General features: G+C 44.8%; 1 protein-coding gene across 1 annotated transcript in view; it reads left to right on the top strand.

Annotated features, from left to right (window-relative positions):
- The window catches only part of NEURL1 (neuralized E3 ubiquitin protein ligase 1), a 159,942-nt gene extending 139,428 nt beyond the window's left edge, over positions 1 to 20,514 (top strand). Inside the window, exons 5-7 of the mRNA XM_026069672.1 lie at positions 3,884 to 4,564; positions 18,564 to 18,710; positions 20,019 to 20,514. Of these exons, the coding sequence (XP_025925457.1) occupies positions 3,884 to 4,564; positions 18,564 to 18,710; positions 20,019 to 20,260 (1,070 nt within the window). The 3' untranslated portion in view covers positions 20,261 to 20,514. The remainder of the gene's footprint in view (positions 1 to 3,883; positions 4,565 to 18,563; positions 18,711 to 20,018) is intronic.
- The last annotated feature ends 18 nt before the right edge of the window (positions 20,515 to 20,532 follow it).

The following is a 20,532-nucleotide window of genomic DNA, read 5'->3' as shown; positions in this document are numbered from 1 at the left end:
AATGATTTCACAGTCTGACATTAATTCATCCCCTTGCATTTGGGGTAGGTCTGAGATTGTCTGTGCATGCTGGTAGTTACAAGTGTGTTTGTGTTTGAATGTGCATGTAACTATATTATATATGCATCTGTATGCTATCTATAATAAATATGTATTATATACATTATACATGTTTACGGAAATAAATGGTCTTAAGAAGTCAACAATTGCCAGCAGTTCAGAAAAAGGTGGTACTAAATTGTTTCTGATCTGGATACAGTGTTTCCAGCTGCATCTGGCTGCTCACCAGCTCCTCGTAACAGTTGTTTTAAAGTGTTTTTGCAGTCACTTAGCTCCTGCATGAAGAAGGAGGCTTTTCCAGGCCATCTGAGCGGGAAACGGGAGCTTTGAAGCCTCTGGTCTGAGAAAGATATTGCAAGTTAATGTTGTGCATAAGAAGCCAGCTGCTGCGAGCATAAATTTTGCAGATAAACCCCACTAAAGAGGGAGGAAAAACAGAAGACTACTGAACCGTTCAAATGTCCTCCATCTCTTCTTTGCTAAGTGAATTATTCCTACTCGCTTTTTTTACTTAAACAAGACCAGAAAAAGATGCAGAGGGGTTTGTGAAGCTGGGCCTCCTTTACAGAAATTCAATGATGTACCAGATTCTCCAACTGAGGAGCAGGAAGGTTGCGTTTGGTGGAAATCATTTCCACATTGGCTGTGTCTATATTGCTCCCATAGGCCTGGGAGTCGCTAATTCGGCTGCTGGCCTCATGACTGCAGCGAGGCAGAGCTCCGCAAAACCTTCCTGCAAAGCACGTGGGTAGCGCCGAGCTGTGTGTGGCCACGGCTGGCTCGCGAGCGAGACCCAACCTAGCCGGGATAAAACTTGCTCTGGTGACTCAGTATGAGCTGCGGTCTTGACTCACGAGTCTGTCTGTTCCCACACAAGGAGATCTCCCACCAGTTGACTTAACCCAAAGAAACTCTGCGAGGTGCCAGCGTAGCTGTGGCTGTGCTGTAGACATCACGTTGGAGGGCGGAAGCTGTTTTGTGCTCTGCATTTGGTAGTGGCGGCAGGGGAACAAGTCTCCGTTTGCACGTCCTGAGTTCAGTGGGGCTCTATTTCAGTGGCGGATGGAGCATTAACGTAGGTTCAGACCCTAAATTCCTCATGCGTGTTTACTTTGTCCTTATATAGGCAAATTTCTAACTTTGATTACTTAATGAAAGGGCAGGATTTCTAAATTCTTCAGGCTCAAGCCAGATGATCTCTTCGGGAATGGGCTGTTCTACCACATGAAGCGTCATGCTTGGGGGAAAAGTAGCACTTTCATATTTTACGGTCTCATCACTTAAAGTCGTCATGTCTTTCTGATGTGTGCTCCAGGTTTGTCTCTGCAAACGTAAATGTGCCTGAGCACTCTTACACAGCATCCCTCCTTCATAAGCATTAAAGGTCTGTGGTAAATGTGCTGCCGGAGCAAGGCTGCATTATGGGCCAGGGTGGTATGAGCAGCTTGCTCTGTATTAGCAAAGTGATGAATGAAGCTTTGGTGGAAGAAAACAGCTCGTTCCTGGGATTCTTCTGATGAAGGAAACGGCTCAAAGTCACCTCATTTGTTTCACATTTCTCCAGAACAGTCTTGAATTGTTCTTTGATAGCTCTGGGCCATTAGCTGTTACTGGGGATAAATGGCGTTCCACACCTCTTGTAACCAGCACAAAAGATGAAATTAAAATGCTATTGTTTTAATTTATATTCAGTGGGATTGTTTTTTTCTTCTTTGGCTGGATAGGTTGTGATTTATGAAAAAGTAGAGCCAACATCTGTTAGAGACCCAGCTCTCTCAATTTGCACAAATCCACCTCAGGTACCAATAAACTGCAATCCTCTCTTCCAAAGATATTTACAAACATTAATGAACTAAGCCTCACAGTCAATCCCATATGCTATAGGGAACTTATCCCTTATGTGGCCAGGCATCTGAGTTACTGATCGATTTAGGTAAAACAGTTGGAAGTATAACCCTGGTTTGCTATCACTGCCATGTGTCTTGGCTGCAGCAGAACTCCAGCTCTCTTAACCTCTTTTCAGTTGGAAAAAGATATTTTGTCCAGCAGCCAAAGGGAAATGCAAGCATCCTGGTGGAAAACAAGCTGTTTCAAAACCTTGGCTGCAAGCTACCCACACATCACAGTTGTCAGCCAGGCTGCACATGTATAGTTACAGGGAATAAAATAGAGAGGACCTTCTGCTCCTATTCAGAAAGGTCTCTACCCCTTCACCTACACGAAAGGATACTCGTCAGCTGCCAGTATTAATTTGTTTTCCTGTGTGGGTTTCCAGCCAAAGGAGGGTAAAATAAGCCTAATTCTATCCAGCAGGGGCACTTGCAATGCAAATGCTAGCCCATATATTACAAAGCATTAATGCAACCAGCTTCTAAATTACTTGGGGTAATTTCTGGTTTTAGTTAGGCCTCCTTTTCTTTAATTAACTTCTGGGAAGAGAAGCTGCAATATCAGTATGGGGAAAATCAAATATGAGAAACGTAGCCCATTTTTATTTTGAGACTGTGTTTCTCTTGTGATAGCAGATTATTTAAAGAGAAGCCTGGAATAATCCAGTTTAAGCAAAGCAAAGAGCTTTACCAAAGCCAAACTGCGTGTGGGTGTGCTCTTGTCAGGGCTCCCAGAAGAGGAGGGCGGCAGAGGCTTATAGTCAGACCTCATATATCACAGGAGATGGTGGTGGTTATTCAGTAGCTGGCATTTTTCCTTGCCACACCAGTACAGAGCCACTCCTCTGGTATGCTGAGAGAGTGTGCACCCCAGTGGGAAAATCACAGATAACCTGAGTTCCTGCTCTTTTGTTCTCGTAAAAGAAAATCCGCAGGAGACCTGTGGCAGGGCCRTACTGGAGCCAACTGGTGGGTTTGCAGTGGCAGAGAGCAGGCAGCCCGGCTGTGCTGGGCAAGCGGCCGTGGAGGGGAGCCTTGCTGTGGGGGGGCTGGTGGCTGCGCATGGACRGTGCAGGTCCCTCCGAAGCGGGGAGAAGCTCTTCTCTGTGCAAGCCCCAGGAGGGCAGGTGRCCAGGTCGATTCAAAGGCATTAAAAGCATGTGCTTGTGTTCTTTAAAAAAAAGAATTAAATAAATTGATGAGTAGCTTCTGAAACAGCAGGTGAGACTAGCACAGAGGATAAGGTGCAACTGTTTCCACTGGTGAATTTGAATGTTCTTTTTTATATATGCATGGGTTTGATTTTTAATTATTTGTCTTGGAGATAATGAATGATTGTACTTTATTTATAGAAAACCGCACATTCCCAAATTCCAAACTGTGAAATGCCTATCTGCGCCCGTCTGCAGTAGGCACCAGAGCACAATTAATTATATTCAGGAGTACTAATTGAATTTCATCTGATGATAAATAAACTAGAACTGAACATAACGTTGCTTTTAAAATAAGAACATCTACTTAGGTATTCATTTCATAGACCTATGAGAATTACTGTAAACAATGAACAGGGCACGCAAACTCAGAGCCTGCGTAGTTATTGATTGGTATGTTCAGGGTGTATTTCAGTTACTTACCCTCTGCTTCCCTTCTCCAAGGAGATTCCCCCCATGGTCGATTCTTTCCATCGATTTTGAGTCTGCCTACTCTGAAGCTGAAAATGGTGATGCTGGTTGGCCAAGCACAAGAACAGCAATCGATTGCAAATATAGTTTATGATTTTCTGTATTTTAAAGGGGAAAATGTGTTAATGGCAGCCTGATTTTCTCTTTTAAACATACAGTTCAAACCCGTAGCGATTCATAAACTCTTGGACGTTTTCATTCTCTCTCAAGTGATCTTTTTGTTTTTTTCTCTTGCCCCCTCTCTCCCTGCAGACAGCGAAATCATTCCTCCCGACTGCCTGCGGCCCCGGTCCTTCACTGCCATCCGCCGGCCCTCACTGCGGCGGGAGACGGAGGACACGCGCCTCTCCGTCAGCCTCTGTGACCTCAACCTCCAGGAGGAGASCTTCCACGTGACGGCCACCACGTGCCCCATCCCGCAGAACTCCCTCAACTCCCAGCACTCCCACCTCCTCCCCTCCCAGCTCGAGAGCGACCTCCGCTTCCACCAGCTCAGGGGAGCCCACATTAAAATCCTGGACGACCAAACTGTGGCCCGGCTGGAGCACGCCCGGGAAGAGAGGACTTTGGTTTTCACCAGCAGACCCCTTAGGATCAACGAAACCATTTTCGTCAAAATTAACAAGTCCAACGCCGCGCGCACCGGGACGCTGTCCTACGGGGTGACGTCCTGCGATCCCAGCACCCTGCGGCCCAGCGACCTTCCCTATAACCCCGAGTCTTTGGTCGACCGGAAGGAGTTCTGGGCTGTCTGCCGAGTCCTGGTGCCCCTCCAGAGTGGAGACATCTTGGGATTTATGGTGAATTCGGACGGCGAGCTACACTTGAGTCACAACGGTGCCAGCACTGGCATGCAGGTCTGCGTGGACTGTTCCCAGCCCCTCTGGATGTTCTTTGGTTTACATGGCGCAGTCATGCAGATTCGCGTGCTAGGTATGTCTCATCCCCCTTTTCACAGTCTCACACACAAAGCACCAAGGAGGGTTATGTCGCAGGGGAAGGGAAGGAATGAAAGTGCTAGTGGTTCCCTCCCTGTTCTAGAATCAGTTACAAACTTTATTTTGAAAGAGGAAAAAAATGCTAATTTACAAAGACCTGTACATAGCACATGGGTATCAGTTACAAGACTTACCTCTTTACACTTCTCTAGCATCTTTCATTTGAGGATCTCAAAGCTCTTTTCAAATGGATGAAGCCTCAGAGTCCTCCTTTGAAGTACAGATTAGTCACCCTTAACCTAGGAGAAGCAAAGAGGAAGAGGAGAGGTGCTTTGGGCTGAACTAACCTAGGGCATGGCTAGGAAGGAAAATGAGATTTGCTTCCCTGTGTATTAACTATCTGACAGCACTGATTCCCGAAAGGAGCAGTCTCCGTGCTTCTCCCAGGCTCGTGTGTGAGTAGCAGGCTAGCAAACAGCATGGAAGGACCTGGTGCCTCGTGATCGCGGAGCTGCGCAAAGCATAGCACCCACCAGCACAACGCCAGAGAGGTCTCCTGCTCCTCCAGCCCTATGCAGGACAGTGTAGCTCATGCAGTTAGATGAACCTTTGCAAAGCTGGCCTCTTTCTCTCGCTAATTTTGCTCTGTCCTTAAGCTCTGTTCACCAATGGACTTTAAATGCTGAAAGTCATGTTTTGAAAGTGTGGAGGAAAAAACTCTGAAATGGCATTTGCTCAGGATCAAACTGACTTTTTTTGTGTGTGGATATTGGACAGGTGTCATCTTCACATAGTCACAAATGTGGGATGTATTTGGGCTTGAATCTGGGCCATGTCAGCGTCAGAAACTAAATGATGGTCTCTGAGAATGCTATCTGATTCCTTATCCTCCTCTAACTGATTTACAAATAAGAGTCGACACATTTGTTTAAGAGATAGTTAGAGTATCTACCTAAGAACTAATCTGATTATTGGCTTGGGGAGGATGTCTCATGGTAAAGAAAGTTCTGCCATATCAGGGGAAAATCTGTAGTAATGTTATGAGCATTTGCATTCTTAATAGGGGAAATTACAAAAAATTAATTAGACCTTTCTAATTAACATCACCACTGCTGCAGTGGAGACAAACCAGTTTAAATTAAGGCCACTCAGAGATTTGGCTTTAAGGAAGTATTTAGCTGAAGCCAAACACCAGAATTTGGGTGAAACTGAGTCAAATGTCTCTCTCCAAATACTTCAAATACTGGAAGCTGAATTGTTAAAAAGGGCTTCTGCCTCGTCTAGTATCTCTAGCATGGCAGGTTTGCTACTGCTTCACTATCCTGCCTTTCACTGGTTCATATCAGGCACCAGCCTGGCCTTTCCCTTCTCTTGCTCCTCCAGCTGTGCCATCTCCCTCCAAATCTGGGTATAGCGTCAGCCGTCTTTCAGGGGCGAATTTGTAACCCAGCAGGGGCCTGTTCCCTCTAGTGAAAGCCACCTCTCTTTATATTTTTTCACTGTGTGCATTTAAGCCAAAAACATTTAATAACAGATGAGTTGTACCAGGCACTAGCAGCCCAGTGGATTCATCTCTGTATCTCAAGTGGAGCTGTCTAGTTAGACGGATTGTTTTCCCTACTGAGACGTCTCAGGGAGATGTCCCCACTGAGACGTCTGTGACCCACAGATKGGGCAGTCTCAGAGTAAAGAAATCACCCTTTTTTTGGTGCCTGATTTTACATTTATAAATAAGCTTGTTTGTGTATGCAATTTGCATGCATAACTCATGCAGATGATAATAAATGGGGCTTACCGGTACACTTAGATGATTTGAAAATGTTCTTTTATTGCTTATGTTGTTATATTCACATATCTTTAAATATATCTATATTCCTTTATTGTTTCAAATTCTCACTATTAAAATGCTCCTTTTACTCAACAGAAAAAAAAAATCTCAACAACTAACAGCTCCTTTTTTAGGATGGGTAGACAGTCTTTGAAGATAAATTGTGATGAACGCACACCTCTGTCTGCAGGGTCCAATCCACCTTTATCACAGTCTTAAGTGTCCTAAACGATTTGCTTAAAGTGGACCATAGGTCTATGCTGTGAATATTTTGTGGCTATTAAAGGCTCATAGATGACAAATATAATACTATAATTTATCTCCAGGAACGCAAGAATCAAATCCCGATAGTTCCACTTGATTACATTTCTTGTGCATATTGTACATAATCCATGGCTAGCGCTGCTCTCAGCCAACACATCATTTTGATAAAGGTAGATGAAGTCAAACAGATCCCAGTCAAAGTAGGAAGATTAAATGCTCATGTATATGTAAGAAGGAAAATATCCTCAGGCCATTTAGCTGCTGGTAAGACTAAGTCATCAGACCATTACTTCCTTTCCTATGAGATCACTAATTTTGCCAGTTCTGCACAGAGCAAATAGCCTCTTTGCCAGAGGTCCTAAAATGGAGCAGAGAAGATATTTCTCACCAGAGGATCACACTCGCATCCTCTTGCAGAATTCAGGAGAGCACAGACCTGAACATTGGCCTCCCACAACCTGGGCAAACCTCCTGCTGAGCAAGATATTACTGCGTCTCTGCGTATGTCTTCCCTACCTGTTCACAAGTTCAACCCAAACTGGTACCTTCCCAGTGGACATTTTAGATAAATCCATGTTTTCCACTGAAAATCTGCTCAGTTGGAAGACTCCTCGCTACCTATATTTGTGCAACAAGATTTTCCTGGSCTCAGTCACTGGAGAACAAGCGGAAAATGGGCTCTTGTGTCTCAAGTGAGATATAAATGAAGAGATCTGAACATGCTGATGTAGCCTCACCTGAGGACAGGAGAGGACCCCGCTGGGGGTGCAGCTCTAGTAATGTCAGCTTGGGCGCAAGCTGCCATTGCCCAGTGAAAAGCTATGAGATTAGAGCTTGCCTATGATCTTTAACAGGTGCTGAAATATAAATACGGCTTTTCAGACCTGTGTTTGCAGTACTGTGGTACAGTGCAACTGCCCAGAAAACAGCTATGATGCTGTCTCCAGCACAGCACAACTCTGTAACTGCAGTAATTATACAGATCAGCCGTACGTGATGAACTCGCATCTCTGGCTTTTGCAATACAATTACAGTGTAAACAGTGATGTGCACTGTTTGCACTGCAGTGGAACAGCTTATGGCACTTGCCATAATATCTGTCATTATAATATTAGAAAATGTAAGAAGAGTATAAAGTGTTTGTCTTCTATCTAATGACAAGCTCCTTCTTCAGAATGCAAACAAGAGTAATTTTATATGATCCATCTTTTGTAGTTTGAGCTTTATATCACAGGAGAAGACATGTTTATAGTCATCTTTTCTAACTTTAATGGAAAATGTGAAGTTCCATATCCTTGAAACAAATGAGACACAAATACTGAAAGAGGCGTAATGATAGCAAACCTATCTTATATAGCAGATGTCATTCTATTTCTGGGGCATCTCTTTTGCCATTATTAGATTAATCAAAGCACTATTATGCAGTGTTAAAGGAACGTCAAAGCTACAGCAAACTATACAATATAGGAAATGAAAGTTGCTGTTTCTACTTTCTCTCCAGTTTTTCTGCTTCTTTTGGAGGATGGAGAAGGTGGAGAGCAGCAATGCCACTCTTGCAACTAGAGAAGTTTTACTTTTGACTCAGGAAACTGGATGGCTCAGGGTTTTCATCACTGGCTGCTGCATTTCAGACCTTGAGATTAGTTATTTGGTCCTGACCCAGAGCAGGACCAAGCTCGGGTCTCTCCTGGATAGTGGCCTGACAGTGGAAGCTGACACTTGCTAACAGCAGCTGTTACACAGTATTGGAAATGCAACTTTTATCTCCTAATTTAAATATTAGAGGAGACCATGTTTACCTGGGCTGATGGTCTTACAGAGCTCTCTAAGAGATGGGACAGTGTGGGATTGGTATGACAGTAGGGAATTCTGACTTCTGCTTCAGTCTTATCAATCTGGTGTTGTAGACTGGCACTACATTTACTGTAGGGGAAAGTAAAAAAGCAGAAAATAAAGGTGAGGTTGGAAACACTTTATATTTCTTTTTGTCACTCAGCAAAGGGAAAATAATTGCAGGCCAAGCGCCTCTACAGTGCAGTGAGAGACTACAGTCATCTGTAGTGAGAGGTGGAAGGACGTCAATTTGTTTCACTTACCAAGGAAAAGATTGAGAGGCAACTTGACCACATGGAGGGAAGATAAATGAAAGTAGAGGGCACTTCACTGTAGCAGATATTAGCATGAAAATATCAAGCTGCTGGAAAATGAAGGTACACAGAGTCAAACTAGACATAAGTGAGGGTAATTAACTATGGGAACCAGCTATTGAGGGAGGCAATAGATCTTCTTGTCAAGATTGGAAGCCTTTCTGAATATTTTATACATAAGGTGCTGCTCTTAATTCTGAACTTCTATGGGTTGTGCACATAGGACAACCAAAAAAGAAAGCCAAATCGTTAGGAGACTGCATAGAAGTGAAAAAAGTGGGGTTTGCAAGTGCTTTAGGACTTCCATTGTTCCAGGCTTGTGGGTTTTTTCAGGCATCATTCCTGTATGGTAGACATGACCAGACTGTTAAAATTGATTTATTGCTTTCAGCTTTTACTTGTAAGCATTTCAGTTTGCACATGGTTTTATCAACAGCTCTGAAAGATTGAAATGAGCCAGTCTGGATATATTGGTCTGGTTTTGGTGTTGTAATCCATTTATAAAATTTAAATTGATTGACCCCATAAGGTTTTGAAATGTATGACTCATGTCTGGAGGAACTATCGCAGCAACAAGTTTATATATTTAGTATTTGGGAAGCCAAATGGTTGGAGATATTCTTTCATTTTCTTGTATCTCAAAAAGAATTACCAGCATGTAAAACATCTTCCTTCTTCTCTTTTATTTTGTTTTTTTTTGATGTGGTTTCCCTTGTGAATTACAGCCTTTCCATTAATATTGATATTTCCTTTTAAGCAATGAAATAACTTGTTCCGTCAGCAGTTGTACTAATGAAGCTCAGTTTCTTCCATGTCTGTCTCCTTTCTGTCCACCCACTGGAATAACTCCAGGCCCCCCAGAGCAGCTGCACATTGTTGCAGCTCCCTGGATGTCTCCTAATTTTTTTTTTTAGCCTGCTGGACAGCTGAGAGCCAGCATCTGGTGTGGGTAGTCTGGATTCACACCCGCAATGGGTGAATGCGGAATGCATATAGGCTAAACTCGCCTGCCTCCTTAACCATGGGCAGTGAGCTGGCGCTCTTACTCAGCCGCTGATTGCAAGATATTTAGGAATTAATTGTTGCTGAAGCTTCCAGATTCTCTTGAAATTGGTCAATGGCTCAAAATTTATTGGGGGTGGGGAGGGGAGTGCAGGAGCTGGCCGGGGACTCAAGACAGCAYAGCTACAAAGCCCTGGTTCTTGGGAGCCCCCGCTACAGCAGCTGGGCAAATGCTCAACACGGGGCTAGGGCAGTTCAGGAGGGCACCGCAGGGCAAAGGTGCTGGCAAAGGGGCTCTTAAGTCAACACTGACATTTGGCCTCAGCTGCCTGCAGCAGCGATGTGCAGAGACTGGCTGGGGTTTGTCCCATTACAGGCAAGCTTAACTGAAGCTGTACCCGTTAGGCCTCTTCCTGGCAGCCCAGCTTAGCAGCCAAGGCCTGTTCCCCGGAGGTGTTTCCCACGTTGCGATGCAGCCCTTGTCCTGAGGAACAGGCTGGAAGGAGTCACAGTTTCATGAGCCCCTCATTTACCTTGCTAATGTATATCCTGCAGCTGCTCTCTCCAAATTAACTTAGAGAGGGGTTGTCTCCTCTCCTCTTGGGTCTCTGCTGAGGCAATTGTCTGGCCTGATTCTCCTAAGAGTCTGCAGGGTTTTTTGGAAGCTGAGCCCRTCTTCCCCCCTCTCTTCCCAGACTTTTGCCTGTTCCTGTGGAAACAATTTTCTTAGCACTACTGCAGGTCCTGTGATTGCTCCCTGACTGTCCTGGGACTCCAGCATTGAGCATGCAGAATACTTAAATGATTATCGGTGCGTACCGTCATTATACATGGTGCCCATGGTGCAGACAGCAGGCAGTGGAAAAATATCTCACACATGCAGGGAGAATCYAGGATTTTGGTTCTCCAGCTTTAGAGTCATAAACTCCTCCCATTTGAGACAAGATAGCTCTTTGTAGTAGTGAATCACACCCCTCATCTCAGATGCCAGGTGCAGCCCCATTTGGGATCTTGATCCTTCTCTGTCTTAGTTCATTCCAGTGATGTGGAAATTGCCAGTAGTCAATGAGTTAAAATAAATACAGCACAAGAGAAGCCTGATAAATGCATAGCATTTTGCACAGAAATGTATATAATGAGTCTCTTCCTTTAACAGGCGTTCACTTAGAAGTGCCCCAGAGTTTTATAGTCCATTTTTTTTATTTTATGTATGGAAAACGGACTCATTAAACTGATAGGGATTAAACAGGCCTGTGTTATGTGGCACTTAACTGCCTGGAGTTCTGTGAACTGCAGGGCGCATGGTGTTTTATGGCTTTAGAGGGTGGAGGGCGGCAAGGGGGTTAATATTTAGTGCCTCTTGGAAAGAAATTAACTTGTATTAAGCCACCCCCTCTTTATAAACCCTCCGATCATGCTTGGTTTTATCTTTCTTTGGAAATAATGTACACATTACTGATGTTAAGTTGTAAGAGATACACAAGAGTATGCCAGCTTCTGTAACTTACTGGGCTTGATTCTAGCACTGCATATAGCTCTCTATTCACCCTCCTGGTTTATATTCAATGTTTTGAGAGAGAATTTGAAAGAGAAAGCTGTTCTGAGGACAGGGTGCTTTACAACTTACATCTTGGAAAACTGCACAGTTGCAGTGAGCTGGATGCGGTCAAATAGTTATTTCTTGTGGGAAGTGCCAGCAATGTCAGAGTTAATACCTGCTCACGGCACCTGTGTGCATCCTGCTAAAGATCTCATCACACATGAYACATAATTAACCCACTCTTGCCATGGGTAAGTAAATGAGCATTTTTAGCCTAACCTGAATACTGAGGTGTTAGCCAGCATCTGGAAAGTGAAGCCCTCAAGGTGAGATATTAATGGCTCTCTTCCAGTATTTGGTGTGGATTGGCAGGCTCTGCTTGCTGAAGCTGCAAACCAGGAGTCCCCCCTTCTTGGAGACCTCAGTCCTGTGGCTGAACTTCTGTGCCTAGGTACTGTAGACAGTCCTTGTGTCTGCAAATGCACCAGCCTCTCCGGGAGTGTTTTTGGGAGCAAAGCTACTTTCCACCATGACTGGGTAAAGCACACTGATCTCTAAGTGACAGCCACGGGATGTGGCCTGCACATTAACTCTCCGCAGATGTCTGCAAATGTCTCTCCCTCTGCACACTCCCCTCCATGAGAATAATAATTAATAATCCCTGGATGCAGTGAGAAGTTCATAATAAATGATATATAGATCTGCCTTATCCCATAATGCCTTTGCCTGGCTACAGTGAATATACAGGTTACAGGATCATTTACCAACCTCTTTGAATTACACCTCATCTGTCAGGAGAGATAATATCCGCATATTCTTTGAACTAACTCTGGCATGAGTTAGTTATCCTGGCTACTGTGAGAGCGACAAAACAGGCTAAACGCTTTCTTTTCCTTTGTCAGATGCCTTTTCATCCAACAGAAAGTCCCATAGAAATTCAGAGCAGTGCTGGCAGGAAAAAGATAAACTGTTTGTTTCCTGTATGCATCTGCCACCCTATTTATACATATCCCTGCTGGAGGAGCACTGAGCTTGGAAGTGCTGAGTTAGGCAGTGGTTTTCCTTTTGCTCACAGAACCATGTTTGCTGTGGTCTCCCAACCACTCTGAGCCAAATAGCCTTTTTGAGATGGGGTGGAAAAAGTCATTGCTTTTGGACAGATGCATTTTTGGTCAGGGTAATTAATACTTGTGATCTTTTAGAGGGCTTTTTGTTATGTTGTTCTTAAACAAGATGAAAACTCCGACTCTTGCTTTTCATGTGGTTCAGCTACTTAATCCTGGCTCTTTTTTTACCATTGGTAGACCTAAGCATCCATCTGGGTGTTTTGTTGGTCTAATGTTTCTCCAGCTGTGACATGGAGCCCTATTGGGAAGGTGAGGAAGGTTAAGCTTTTCTGCTGAGAGGGACATGAGGACTGCGAGAAGATATTACCACACCTTTATAACTATGCTGGCCACTCTTTCACTTAAGTTCAGCTAGATGCTTATTGCACGGTGTCTTTGCCCTCAGGATTTTGCAGGATGAAGTGCTGAGTAAATGCTGAACTTCACCTTTCAGGCCAAGAAAGATACCAACTCACTTGCAGATTTGTCCTGTGCTCTTTGCCTTCAGACAGCTCACTGAGCTTGGCCTGTGAGTGCTGAAAGATCAAGAGCTCCTGCAAGTGTCTGGAGTTGCTGGTGCTTTAATATTCCTCCAGCTTAACTGCAGTATGCATATTACTGCAGCAGAGTAATAGACCTGCTGGTGCCATGCTACCCTTCTTAGCACAGTGGACAGCAATGCTCCAGTGAAGCCCTAAAGCACACTCCTTGTCTGGTCCACCTGAAACTGTAAACTGTTGATCTCGTGAATTGGATCCAACTTTTACTTCCCTAAACAGAGGTTAAGTCTGACACCCTTCTGCAAATACAGGCCTTTTGGTTTTGCATGCAAAATCTTCCAGGCTGCTTTTTGACTTATTTCTGGACATTTGTGTAGCATAATGCAAAATCCTATATGTTTTCACAGTCTTGTAAAGAACAAAATGTAATATTGTTCTGTTCAAAACAGTTGTAAAAGCCCCAGGAAATATTTGAATGCAAAAAGTCCCATGGATTATCAACTGATGTCAGTCACCTGAGAGGCAGAGATGAGCTGCAGCCCAGAGGCCAGGCTGCCAGCGTGGCTGGCCACAAATGCTGAGCTCAAGGGGAAGGAAGCTCTGTTTTCTGGTCAATGCAGTATTGTTCTCATCACCGTGGGAACGTAACAACTTGCTGTGTAAATACACATGTTTTGTAGCATACAGAAGTGATGGATATGATTACATCCTTCCCTAACATTATTGTTGACTTTTAACCACCATGTACCCAGACAGCTACAGGTGCTTTGTTCCTTTGTTTTAGTGTGATATATTCAAAAGGTAAGACCTAAGTGACCTACTTCTACCAAAGTCTGCATTCTCTGAAGTTAAAATTATATCTCTACCTTTTTCTGTAATGGGAGGATGAATAAGGAAAAAATAAAGTGGGAATGTTCTATACCAGTTACATCAATGAGTAGAAAAATAGGATGTATATAGAAGATTTTCTAGCAAAAAACAAGAAGAGCCAAAATTCAGGTGCCAGTACTACTAGATTCTTGCACCTGGTTATTTATGAAGGTAATCATATACTAGGGGTCATTATAAAACCAAAGATCTGTAGTAGATAAGGTTAAATCCATTAATCCAGTTGTCATTATTCCAGTCCCAGGAATGGCTCTACATCTCTATCACCTCTTTCAGGAATAGATACCAGAGTAAGAAATGCATTATGAACACCATAAATTGGCAGTCTTCCAACCTCCTTTGATCCAAAGAAAACAATAATAAGGAAGCAACATGCTCTTTGACAGTACTATACTTTTCTCTCTTTCCCAGCTGTAGCTTGAGTCTGGGACTCCTAACATACTGCTAGTAATGTGTTGGGGATAGCTGCTTCAGATTCATGGCAGCTACTCCACTGCCCCCTGCTCTAGGCCACAGAGGTCCCCCAGGGATTTACTTGCATGTTAACAAATGCCTCTGAGCATGTTCAGAAGGAGAGTGCAAACTGCACATTGCTCTTACCCACCTGGTTTTGTTGTGGTAGTTTTCTGATTCTTTCTCTGGGGCCTGTGCAGTAGTAAATAAGTCAACATAATCACTTTGCTATGAGAAAGAAATGTAGAAATACTATTTTTATAAATGAAAAAGAGTTAAGGGGGGGAGTTAATTGACTAATTTCCTGTATTTTTAGGGAGCATTGCCATTTTATCTGGCCTGTTTCCCAACTGAGATCCTTCAGCAGCACAGTTCTCCCCAGACAGCTGCCAGTAAGAGTGATGAGGGAAAAGATGTTTGCTTAAAAGCTGGGATGGCCTAAGGAGAGTGGATTGCAGTTTTCTGGGAAACCAGCCTGTCCACAATAGACACGAGAGCCAAAAGCATCTCTGTGGGCCACAGCTGCTGTGCTTTGCTCACAATTAGGACTTTCTGTAAAGAGGCGGTTATGGATACAGAGAACTACTCTCCTAAAAGTCATAGATGCTGGATGGGATCCCAAGAGATGACCTACAACACATTCCTGTTCTTCTAGAGCTCTAATCACAGAGATGCCACAGTCTCTTGAGCAGCCTGACTGCTTTTCAGTGCTTCACTATCTGCGTAATGTCTAATGTGAATGTCCTAGGTGTCTGAGCCCATGATTTCTTGTCCTGTCCAAAACTTTCACAGAGGAGAGATTGTTTCCTCCCTCATTTTAACAGCCTGTGAAAACTGTTATCATCTTATAATCATACAACAGTTTTGTTTGGAAGGGACCCCCTGGGAGTCACCTTGTCCAACCTCCTGCTCAGAACAGGGCTAACTTCCAAGTTAGCTCTGGATCCTGTCCGGGCAGACTTTGAGTATCTCCAGGGACAGAGATACCACAAGTGTCTCATGGCCCTGGTTCTGGTGCTTCTAGACCCTCGTATGACTCTGGATTGGTGTAGCCTTCTTATAACAGGACAGCACTGTTGATTTATGATCATCTACTGACCTCCAGGAATCTCCAGACCTTTCTCTGTAAGACAGCTGTATTTCTAATTGAATGGTCCAATTCCCTGTCCTGTACTTCAGTAGCTGATCGTCTCTGCCTAAGTAATATTTTGCGTTTGATCCTATTGAATAGCCTCCCATTTATTTCTGACCCAATTTCCAGTTTGGCAAGATCATTTTGCATTATAAATGTTTCCTCCACCATACTAACAGTCTTTCCCAGCATGATGTTGTCAGCACATTTGATAATCATACTCTCTTTTACTGAAAATATAATATTCTCTTTCCTTTTGTGCGTGGATGTATAGGTTCATTTGTTTGCATCTCTCCAATAGTGATGATACAGAAGTGCAGAGAAACAGTCAATCCATGCTGGATTTTGTTAGTGCTACAAAGATAAAATAGCAAATAGAATTGATTGAAAATCCATTTAAAGGCGATCCCAGTATGTTCAGCATGTTTGAGATCAAGATCTAGCAGCAGAGACAAGTTATCTGGAGCCTTTACAGAGAGGAAGAATGTTTCTAAATTAGTATTTAAATTGATTTATTTAGAATTATTTACTTTTTAAAATCATGGTTTGAAAGCTAGTTCTTGGTGGGAGCTCTGTGCACACAATGAGCATGTTTGGCCTTCAGCACATGTGTCTGGTTTTAGTTAAGCCAAGCTGGCCACACTCATTCCACCCTGCCCATGATCTCCTTCCACGTTCCTTGTCATGGTATCTGCACACCATCCGGCAATATATTAACAGTGTGAGTAACGTGTCATATGCTGATTATTTTGTCACTAAGGGAGAAGTTTGTCTTCTCTGGTAGGGAGTTCAGATTGTTTTAAACAAAGCTCCATACTTCTGCTGGAGAAAGTCAAAAAGTGTGCTCTGCACTAGGAGAAGGAATTGGGAAGGTGGCTGGTCCTTGGTCTTCAGTAAGGCTGTTTTGGGACTCAGACCAGCCGCTGAGCCAGAGAAGATTGTGTTTCCTTCACCAGTGAGCTCTCCTTGCACTGTGGAAAGATCCTTTGTACTACTGCCAGTGTTGTTCATCAGTTCATACTCTATGACACTTGGGGCATCTCCAAATTCTCCTATTAGCCTAGGGAAAAAAAAAAAAAAAGCTCTTAATAGGCTTTATTTTGCATTTAAAGTGACCGGGCTGGTATTAGAAATGCAACATGCTGCGTGCAAGCTGAATGGAAGCAACATCTCCAGGCTGCAGGGAGGAGAGGGAAGGCTTGAAAACATGTTCAGCTGTTCAGTGTACACATTTGGTATGTGTGCAGTGACCGAGCTGAAATCTGTGCCCCTGCTGGGTCTGTTTACAGTATGTGTTACCCACAGGGCAAGTTTTCTGCTAGGGTCATCTGTCAGATTGGAAAGGAAGGGCCATTGCTAGTGGCTGTCATTAGAGGCTGCACTGTTCTCTGTGCATACTTAGTGAGCCAAACTCTAGCCTCTGCTCCCGTCTGGGCGATAAACAAGGCTGCTTTCTACAGCATCTTGTGTGAGGGCCCTGAAGCCCTTTACAGAGGCTAAGTCAGCCTCAGACTGCACCCCTGAGGAAAGCACTCCTCGTTTGAACAGTAATGAAACTGAGGGACTGAAGGTTGAAGTGATTTGCCTGTTGTCCCATATGTGGTCCTCAGCGCAGATTTAGACCCAAACACGGTCTCCCCAGGTCCCTGTGCTGCACTTTAACCACTCAGTCTTGTTCTGCTAAAAAGGGCAGGAAATTCTGGCATTTGCTGCTGCTCTGCTTTTGGTTTTTGCTCCATCTGAAGTTGGCACTTGGAGTCCCAGCTTCCTGGATTTGGTCCTCATTTGCCTCTCTGTAAATAGGAACTGAAGGACCTGTTCTGGTTCATGCACCTTTTCCTGTCCTCCGACTGCTTTTATCCTCTGGAGAGTAGCCTCAGACTCATCAAGGACACTGTGGAATCAAACCCTCTGTGTCTCTCTGTTCCTTATATGGTAACAATGAAGAAGTCTAAGCATTTTAGCTCCAATTTGGAGCTACCCCACTTTTTTTTTCCCCAGCTGGGGAATGAGAAACTTTAAAACTGTGGACAAACTAGTTCTTACCACCAAGAACCTATACCTTAGTTCATGCACTTGTGTGCTACTGCCTCACCACTATGTTTTTACTGAAGTCCAGACTGCATGGTTAGCAATGAAATCCCTTTGCAAAACCTTTGCAGCAGCCAGAATTGTAAACACCCCCCCCGAGCTTTCCTTCTGGAAGCGGATTTAAGTTGCTTGTTATTGTAACAGCAGTAGAAGAAAGAGGTTGAGATGGAGGGAGGATGCAAGGCAGGCTCTGGAGCAGAACTGATTTCTCTGGCAAACAGTGTACTAACACAGAGCTGATGGTGGGCACTGTGAGCAGGAGGCAGTGGAACTGGGAACTCCTAGAAAAGAGCTTCAGGGGTTCTGCACCCTTGAGCAGTCACATCCAGGCATGCAGGGAGCAGAAGAAATGTTGCTGATTTCGGGGGCGAGGGAAGCATCCTTGTTCAGCCCAGAGCCAAATGCATTTTGGTCACTTTTCTCTTGGCCTGAAGAGGTGTCTACCCAGATTTCTGTCCTCACCTGCTATTCTCTCCTTTGAGGCCACCCTACACAAGAGGCAGAGCAGTGAGTAGACCTCAGGTTTTCCTGACTGCCATGCCCTCGCGTTCATCTCTGGGAAGCCCTTTGTGTGAATCTGTTGGAGCCTGGGATGTATTTTGCTCTGGGTTAGTACAGAGTGCTTCAACAAGGTGATATGTAATTGGGTTGGAGTCCAGCCCAGCCCACTGCAGACTGTGTCTCCCACTGGCTACAGGCCCATCGCTGGCTATAGTGCTAAGGGTGCACATCAGGATGAAACCATAAAGGAGGTAACTGCATTTAATGACTTGTGATACTTCAAAGGGCAGAAGCAAAGGGTTATGAGGGCTAAAGAAACTCCAGCTAATTTCAGGGGCTGTGGAAGCCCGATGACTCTTCTGGGCCAACTAGTAGCATTTGGAAAGGTGTGTGAGTTTTTTTTCTTTCTCTCTTCCCTAGATTTAAGGCTCATGAGACATGAATCCTGACAAGCACTGAGAGCTGCACCCTGTGGCTTACCCCCACTGCCTTGGGCAAACTCTATTTAAAAAAATAACTGGGTTTCTTTTCTCGTGATGCAGGTTCCACCATATTAGCTGAGCGGCTGGGGCTGTCCACACCGAGCTCGCCCACATCAGCACCAAATTCACCCACCGTCCTTTGTAGTGGCGTCTCTGACCCCATATTATCTACATGTGGCTCTGGCCCACTCTGCAGCTCCATCAGTGGTAAGTTTGGTTGGATTTCCCCCCCCCGGGCTCCTTTCATTTGCCTTCCCTTGCCCACTCTTGCACTGCCTCACTTCACAGTCTTACGCTTATCTCCCAGAAGGGCTCTAAAAGCACAGTGATGGATGGAGGCTCCTGTCAGCTCCCCTGGGGAGGAAGAGAGAGCCTCTGCAAAAATCTATTTTCTGTCTGTTTTACGTGGAAGCTGCTTAGATGCCTAGACAGCAATATTTCTCCAACCGCTTTCATCATGAAAGGTCCCAGAGGAAGCAGCAAAGTTTCTGTGTTATGTGCATGGCCCTGTGACGCGAGCTGTGTAGCAGTGACATGATGCACATTAGCTTAGGCTAGAGCTAGGAATATGCCTAATTCTCCCCCCATTTTTGCTCTCCACACACSTACAGTACCTCCCTCAGAAAAAGTCAGTATCGATATTTCTAATACCCTGACGAAGTCCAGTGAGCTCTAAATAAATGTACATGCAATAAAAAATGATAAGGTACACTGCAGCGTTTTTAAAACCCCAAGGACCTGTGTGATCCTAAGGCATTGACGGTGGGACGTATAACTTACCAAGTCCTTGTCACTGCTGTCCACACCAAAGTTGTTTTTCTCTGAAGGTACCTCTCGGTGTCAGATCTAATAACTGGTGACAAGCAAACATTCAGATTTTTAATGGCTTTTGGGGGAAAAAAAAAAATTCTTTCATTATCTTGCTACCTCATCTGGCTTCACTGGGAAACCTAGTCATAGGTGTGGGACGCGCCTAATTACTGCAGTCCCTTGTAGCTCTGGTAGCAATGTGCCCACTATGTGCTAGGTGCTGTCCATGTGGTACCACCCCACTCCCGTCCTGAAGGAGCCACGTGGGGTGGTTTGCAGAAGAGCACAGTGGGCCCACGTCCCTGGGGTGGCCCTAGAGATGAAGCACTGATCAGCTCATCAGCTGCTGCTGCCGTGTGCTGCCCGGCCTCTGCCTTGTCAAAGCAGACAGCTCTCACCACCCCTTCTAATTTGTCCTCCTTCATTAATGTTTAGACAGCAGTATGAAAAAAGCGAAACTGCTCTTTGTCCTTGCTGCCGGGAACAGCTGTGTCTTGATTTGCTCTATGTGGGCGGCAGATCCTGGCGGACACGGCCGCTCTGCTGCCCTGCACCTTGGCATGTGAACACGGGCTTGTACCTGAGTGGGTGAGCGGCAGGACCCTGGTCCTGGAGCATCCATATCAGCCAGGGCACCATGCAGCTGGTGCTGGGTCAGCAGTTACCTTTTATGCAGCATGACTGACCCTGTTCCTTGCATTTCAGGCACGGCGCCCAACTCTCCAGTCAGCTTGCCTGAGTCACCCATCTCCCCGTCCGTCTCAGGGCCCTGGGGAGACGAATGCACCATCTGCTATGAGAACATGGTAGACACGGTCATTTACTCCTGTGGACACATGTGTCTCTGCTACTCATGCGGGCTGAAGCTCAAGAAGATGGCCAATGCTTGCTGCCCCATTTGCAGACGGGCCATCAAAGACATCATCAAAACGTACCGCAGCACTTAGAGCAACAGCAGATGCTGCTGTGGGACCAGGGAGGCGGCGACAAGGCTGTGAAATGACACAGGTCCTGGTCTCTATTCATCACCTGGGCAATTCAACAGCCACTACCGCCCACTGCCCCGATCCCCTCTTCCACGGACAACAGACAAGACCAGCTTAGCAGCTGCTTTTCTGCCCTCCAAGCAAGCCCTGGGGCTGAATGCCCATGCATCAGGGAAGTCATCATGGACTGCTCTCCCCCTTGGATTTTAAACTTTTATCTCAAAAAAAAAAAA

Source organism: Apteryx rowi, unplaced genomic scaffold, assembly GCF_003343035.1.
Source record: "Apteryx rowi isolate R43461 unplaced genomic scaffold, aptRow1 scaffold_3, whole genome shotgun sequence".
NCBI classification, from domain to species: Eukaryota; Metazoa; Chordata; class Aves; order Apterygiformes; family Apterygidae; genus Apteryx; species Apteryx rowi.
This window is presented reverse-complemented; position numbering and strand designations above follow the sequence as displayed.